Here is a 7,473-nt window from a genome sequence, read left to right as displayed (position 1 = left end):
ATTATTGATTTACCTTTGCCGTGAGATAGGACTCGAAAGTGTCGGGCATCGTTCCACTCAGGTCGGCCCACATACTTGACTTTGGACTTGAGGTAAGAAAAGTATTAAATACTGTATAAGGTTAATGTTATGATTGTTACAGTTTCGATTAAGATCGAAATCTTGTTATACGTTGTTGTGACTTAATCTTAATCAAGGTTAATGATATGTATTGGATGTGACTCGATTATGATCGAGGGAAAATAATAGGAAACAATTATCATTGTTGTGACTCGATTATGATCGAGGGTAATGATATGAAACGATTATCATCGTTTGACTTGATTATGATCGAGGGAAATATTATGAAACGATTATCATCGTTTGACTCGATTATGATCGAGGGAAGTATTATGAAACGATTATTATCGTTGTGGCTCGATTATGATTGAGTTAAAGAAACGGTTATTACCGTTATGAGTAATTACTCCTGAAACCCCGGATAGGTTTCTTACTTATCGTTTGCTATATCGGGCAACGATAGTGACATATATAGCTCGAGGGTAACGAGTGGTAAGGGTACTTTATGAGGTACCAGGATTGTGTGATTACGAGGTCGTGAGATGGATTAAGTGTGTTGTTATATGATGAGTTGTAATTGAATATATTATGTTATAGTGGGACTGAATGGATGTTATGTTGCTTGTGAAGTTAATCACTTTTCTTGTAATGATGCATGATTAGAATGCTTTATGAAGTACTGAGATTGGGTGGATATGTTAATGTGTGAACTGGAGTGCTTTATGAAGCATTGAATGTAAGTGTTTAAAATACTATAAGATTAGGGTGTTTTATGAAACACTAAGGTTATTGATTATGTATAACTATAAATACTCTTAATTTTGTAACAAGTTTGCCTGTATAGACGTTGAATTGTATATGTACGTTGAAAGAGAATGATCTCTTGGTATGTATAATCTGTGGTACTATAATTTGCTATTATTTTCCATAATTTTCTTTATCTAGTAGCTTTTCTTGCTAAGTCACTGTGACTCACGGGTACTTCATGGTGCAGGTAAGAAGATTAGCAGTTCTATTCGACCATGGGTCAGAGGTCTTCCAGCAGTGTACATATCAACCGTGTTGTCTTGGCTTTCGTGAAGCAGGATCAACCATTTTCTATGATTTGATGTATAACCTATTCTTGTTCAAATGGATTTGTAATTAGTTGTAAAAGAATTTTCTTAGAATGGGGATCCCCATATTACAACAGTATTTAAAATAAAAGTCTTTATGTTGAATTTAATTAAAGGTTTTAATTAAACCACACTTTTTCTAAAAATTTATAGATTAGTAATAATAATAAGTTTATAAAAGCACACACGTGGCGTCCCTGAGAGTCAGGGCGTTACAACATGGTATCAGAGCGACCAAGGTTTAAAGATCCTGAAGACTGGCTTGATATGTACATTAGCTGTAAAGACTCGTTCGACTCATGGCTTAGTAAGTGCTGATTGTTAGTTGATTAGTGGATTATTTACTAATTGTTTGAATTGTCTTGTTATTTGATATGTGTAAAGTTGTTCGAGAAGCGTGATAAGTTTTTTTGATATAAAGTTGCTAAGTATGTCTATGCATGTGCAGTAATGCTTATTAGCATTAATTCTAGTTAGAAAGATTTTAACTATGAGAAAGGAATGATCACACTAGGAGGTGTACCTGAGGTGATCTAGTAAGTAAAATTGAGAGCCTGTTAGGCTCGGGGTAGGTGGTGTGGGTATTAATCTTCCACTACCACAAGGCTGAGAGCAAATGAATGCTATGAAGTAAGAGATTATCCGAGTGGCAAGGTAGTAGAACTTGCATAGTTGATCCCGGCGTGGGGATGGAGAATGATACTAAACTGGACCGATTGGCCAAGTTCTGTTTTGAGGAAGCGGTTGTTAAGGCTGATAGGGAGTCTAATTTAGTTGAAGGTGGGAAAAGTATTTCGCTCGGAATGTGGGTATAGTTGTTTAATAACTAGGGGTTTTCTAGTTATATGCTCAGGTGGTTGATTCAACCTCTTTTGCTAAGAGTGTAAGGTCGAGATGTAAGAGACACTAGCAAAGTTAACGCCACATGAGAGCGTATTTTTTGCATGGGGTAGTAGGCCATTTAGAAGAAGCTGCATATTGTTGCCGTGACTGGATTAAAAAGGGTGATAACATTTTAGATTTTTGTGGGTGTTTGTTTGACCTAGACTGAGACTGGTGCTAGTCTTTCCACCGTGATAAGTTGAACTTCTATGAATCATACTTTGTTAATAGTTTTAATTGATATTGGTACAACATAATCTTATATTTCGAGAAGGATGATTGGAAGATTGTAAAAGTTAAGGATGTGTTGCTAAGTTGAACTTCTATGAATCATACTTTGTTAATACTTTACACGCACGCTGTCTTCAAACAACTCGCTCGCCCGTGTCAATGCTGCAGGCGCCGAGATGTGCCGCACACGGGACCCTGCAAGGCTCCTATTCCGCGCGCATCCCAGCCATTTGCAGCCTCCTGACCTCCAGCGTGGAGCCTCCTAGGGACAGCACGGGTGATTTCACCCAAAAACCCGAATTTCATGGGATTTTTTCCCGAAATTCGATTTTTCCAATTTTCGAACCCCAAATTTAAAATAAAATATTTTTTTTAAATATTTTTTAACTTAAATATCATTTTTTAAATTAATAATATTTTTTTTTCAATAGATTATTATTAATTTTGATATTTTGAGGTTTAAATTTAAAAATGGATTATTTCATTTTTTAAATTATGGTCAATTTAAAAATTTGTTAATTTCTGTAATATTTATATATTATTTAATTATAAGATTAGATATTTTGATATTTAGCATATTTTAAATTAAAAGATAACTTTATATTTTTTATTTGAAATATTATATTAAAATTATCTTATATGACAAATTAAATAATTAATAAATTTGAAATTAACATAGATACTTTTATAGATATTTTAACCATAATATTTTCAAATTAAAAAATTTGTTATTTGGTTAAATATTTAATTTTTATAAATTATAAGTTTGAAAAATGATATTTTACTATTCTATATCATTTTACTTATTAGAAATTTATAAATTTTATTTAAAATATTTAAATAACTTAGATATTTTTGTAGAAATTTGAACAATGCTTAATTTAAGATATTTTGACATATAATTAGGAAAATTATTATTTATTTATTATTTTATTCTTAAAATAATAATTATCTAACCACATCTATTTTAAAATTAGTTTATTTTATTATTTTAATTTTATTAAATTATAAGATTTGAAAATGATATTGAAGATATTTATTTTTCAAATCATTGATCTTATTTGATATTTAATTTAATTTGATAAAAATAATTCAAATAAACCTAGATATTTTAAATTAGTTTTTATTTTTGAATTTTAAATTTTGATGACATATTTAAGGGTTGGTTTTAACAACTCTAAATTTTTAAAATTTAGTTGGTTAGTTTAAGAATAATAATTTAATTATACTATATCTTATTTCACATCTGTTACATGGACAATGTTTGTTTATTTATATTGTTTATTCAAAACTTTTTTTTTAACGAACCTATTATTTATTTGATCTAAATTGTTATGATTAACTTGTTGACAGATCCAGTGATCTGATTTTAATCATAGTCCAATTGTCAATAGATCCTATAAATAATTTGTAACAGGTAAATTTTATACTTCTTTCATCTGTGTAAACCTAGTAACATGATAGGGCCCATCCAAATCATTTGACCTGTGTGAGCCTATATGTTTGCTATTGGGCTTAGATGCATATAGGAAGTCATTTAAGTTTTACTAAGTAAATGGACTAGGTTGCTAAAATAAATTTTGACATAAGTAAATTAATTTAGGCCCAATTAAAATTGAGCTTATTCAATGAATAACAATTGTTTATTTAAAGGTTAAATTATTCTCCTTTGGGCCTTGTGTGAGAGTTAGGGGGCCAATAGCAGTGGGTACGACATACTGAACCCAGCTCTCCCTCACATAAACTACCCCAATTGTGAAGGCCCATTTGCCTTATTTAAATAATTGTATTAGGTTCATTATATTAGTCTAACCTAATTAAAATTGAATTAGCAACATAATTAGCTTTAAAATATATGAAATTTATTTTTCATTTAATATTTTAAAGTTAATTTTAGAAAAACACTTAGTTAATGATATATATTCTAGATAGTTATTTCTAGTACTAATTATATTTTCTAATATTTAATTAGGAAAATATTTTAAGTTGAAAATTAATTATTTATTTTAATTAATTTTGGACCAACTTAATTACAGAATATTTTTCCTAGTATTAAATTAGAATTAATAATTAAGTTTCTTTTATACTTGATTATTTAATACTTGTATTAAATACATTTAATTAAATTGAAAATTAAATATTTAAGTTAATTTCATTCTTGATACTTAAATATTATTATTTTCATGATATTTAATTAAATAAATTATTTTAAGTTTGAAATCTTATTTCAGAATAACTTAAATTTGAATAATTTTTCAAATATATTTTATTTTATTTTATTAATCATTTTTTTTTATTTTCGAAATTTCCTTTTTTTTTTTTAAATGCAAAAATTTCGAATTTTACTTGAAAAATAGATTAAAGTTGAAAATTATTTATTTTAATTTTGGACCAACTTAAATCAATGATTTTTTTCATTTAATTATTGATTAAAATAAATGAACTAAAATATCTTATAATTAGAAAATGAATTAATTAGTCAATGAAAATCTAGATAGATATTATCTGTTTTGCTTGAAGTATTTTTCTAGTGTATTTAATTAAATAAAAATTAATATTTAAGTTGATTTTCATCATGATACTTAAATATTTAAATTATTTTTAATATTTAATTAAATAGGAAAATTATATTTTTGTTGAAAATTTATTTTTAATTAATTTTGGACCAACATAAATAAGAATAATTTTTCAGAATTTGTTTTATTTTAGTTTATAGGATTTTTGAAAATTGTATTCTTATATACTTTAATTTTTCGAAATGCATGATATATTTATAGAAAATTAAATTTGAGTTGTAAATTAATTTAAATTATTTTTTTTTGAACAAAATTAGTTCATTAAACAGCAATATCCGCTAACACAATAGACTGAAGAACATGTGGAACATTGCTCTCAGTAAAAAGACGATCAGACCAAAAACAAGCACCGCGAGCAACACAATGTGCGGCTTTGTTAGCAGATCGTTTAACATGACAAATAGAAACATTATGCAGAGAAGAAAGAATCAATTGACACTCCTAAACAAACAAACCAAAAACTGATGGAAGAGCAACCGAACTATTAAGAGCTTGAACAACTACAATACAATCTGTCTCAACTAGCACATTGGACAAATTCTTCGACTTCAACCAACTCAGGGCCTCCTTGACACTCAATACTTCAGCCACAGCTGGCTAACAAGCCCCAGAATGCAAAGAGGAACTAGCTTCGATTAACTTCCCATGACAATCCCTAATGACCATGCACGTACCATATTGAGTTGTTGCCTCAAAAATTGCCCCATCCGTGTTGATCTTCAGCATCCCAGCAGGCGGCTTTACCCAAAAAACACTGCTACCAACAACAGTAGCATCAAACAACAGCGGTTCAAACCTGTTCTCTTGAGCCAACAACCAACTAGAATGACACGACCTTGCCACTCGAACCACATCCGCAGCCTGAGAAGAACGACCCTGCCAAAGAAGCTCATTTCGAGCTTTCCAAATACCCCATGCTACCATCAAGAGCTCATCCACCAAAGCCACTCTACCCCCTGACAGAAATGCCTTAAACCAATCGGCGAAGGAATCTGTAGAAAACTGAAATCCCACACCCGACCTATGCCAACATGATTAAGCAAAATGGCAGCCAACCAAAACATGAAAAATGGTTTCTTCATCAGAATTACAAAACACACAGCGAGGATCAACAGGAACATGTTTTGTACGCAATTGGGTACGAGTTGGGAGACACCCCGAGATAGCTTTCCAAGCAAAGTGAAGAACCTTGGGGGGGACTTTAACTTTCCAGAGAACCTTCCATAAGTCAGACTCCAACTGAACACCCCATTCACCTTTCAGTTCTTGAAAATAGCGGTAGGAGCTCTTAACTGAATAAAACCCATTCGACTCCTTACCCCAAAACCAAGAATCAACATGAACATTATAACTTAGAGGAACTTGCATTATGAACTCGATATCCCTTATCTCAAACAAATCATGCAAGACCTCAAGATCCCATTGCTTACGATCGATGTGCATCAACTGCGAGACCGTGCCATGAGCCAACACAGGATGTCTAGAAATGACACAAGGGTTCATATCAGAAACCAGCCAAGGGCATTAAGCACAGGGGTAGACACACCAGACCCGATTCTCCTTCTAGCACCATCACGAACCAGTCGTTGTGATTCAAACACACTCCGCCAAATAAAACTTGGGTTCAGACCTATCTCAGCTGTAAGAAAATTACCATTTGGAAAGTATCGGGCCTTGTAAATACGTCCCAGAAGAGAATCTTCATACAGAAGAAGGCGCCATCCCTGCTTTCTTAACAAGGAAAGATTGTAATCCCGCAAATTACGAAAGCCAATCCCACCTGAATTCTTGCTTCTACAAAGTCGTCGCCAACTAAACCAACTGACACCTTTTGTTCTATTATTAGAGGACCCCCACCAATACTTTGACATTAAGCTCTCAAGGTGTGAAACAGTCTTAACCGGATGAAGAAACACAGACATCGCATAGGTTGGCAACGCTTGAGCCACCATTTTGAGCAAAACCTCACGACCAGCCTTTGATAATATACGACCTTCCCAACTCTATATTTGCTTGAGCATCTTATCTTTAAGAAAACCCAATATTGCATCTTTATTCCTCCCCATAGTACAAGGAAGTCCCAAATAAGTACTTTGTTCATCAGCCATAGGCATTCTCAGCATGGAGCACATTCTGTCACGAATAACAAGAGGAGTATTAGAACTAAAAAAATTGAAGACTTGGTAAAATTCACCTGCTGTCCAGTAGCTGCTTCAAACAACTGAAGAAGCCGCAGTACATTAGAAGCCTCCCTCTCATTAGCACGACAATAGACATAGCTATCATCAACAAATAGCATATGTGATATTATCGGAGCCCCATTCGCAACCTTACAACCCTTCAAAAGACCATCAACTTCAAACTTTTTGATGAGAGAAGTAAAACCCTCAGCACAAATGAGAAAAAGATAAGGAGATAAAGGATCCCCTTGACGAACACCCCTTCCCGGCACAAAAGAATCTGAGACATGACCGCCATGAACAATTTTATACTTTACTGAGTTCACCAAAGCCAAAACAAGGTCCACAAAATGAGTGGCGAACCCCATTCTCTCCATCATAGCTCGAATAAAACCCCATTCAACTCTGTCATAGGCTTTGCTTAGATCC

At 32.4% G+C, this 7,473-nt stretch overlaps 2 protein-coding genes across 2 annotated transcripts; both read right to left on the bottom strand.

The window, feature by feature from the left end:
• Positions 1-5,125: 5,125 nt before the first annotated feature.
• Positions 5,126-6,367, bottom strand: LOC115725496 (uncharacterized). Its single transcript, XM_061106195.1, has 4 exons — positions 5,921-6,367; positions 5,539-5,833; positions 5,320-5,457; positions 5,126-5,235 (listed from the first exon to the last, which is right to left on the bottom strand). Exons 1-4 carry the CDS (start codon positions 6,365-6,367, stop codon positions 5,126-5,128), a joined length of 990 nt encoding a protein of 329 aa, XP_060962178.1.
• On the bottom strand, positions 6,364-6,816 carry LOC115725488 (uncharacterized mitochondrial protein AtMg00310-like). Its single transcript, XM_030655031.1, has one exon. It carries the CDS (start codon positions 6,814-6,816, stop codon positions 6,364-6,366), a length of 453 nt encoding a protein of 150 aa, XP_030510891.1.
• Between the last annotated feature and the right edge of the window lie 657 nt (positions 6,817-7,473).

The sequence above is a fragment of the Cannabis sativa genome, chromosome X (assembly GCF_029168945.1).
Source record: "Cannabis sativa cultivar Pink pepper isolate KNU-18-1 chromosome X, ASM2916894v1, whole genome shotgun sequence".
Classification (NCBI taxonomy): Eukaryota; Viridiplantae; Streptophyta; class Magnoliopsida; order Rosales; family Cannabaceae; genus Cannabis; species Cannabis sativa.
The sequence above is the reverse complement of the archived record's forward strand: the minus strand, read 5'-3'. Positions and strand labels throughout refer to the sequence as shown.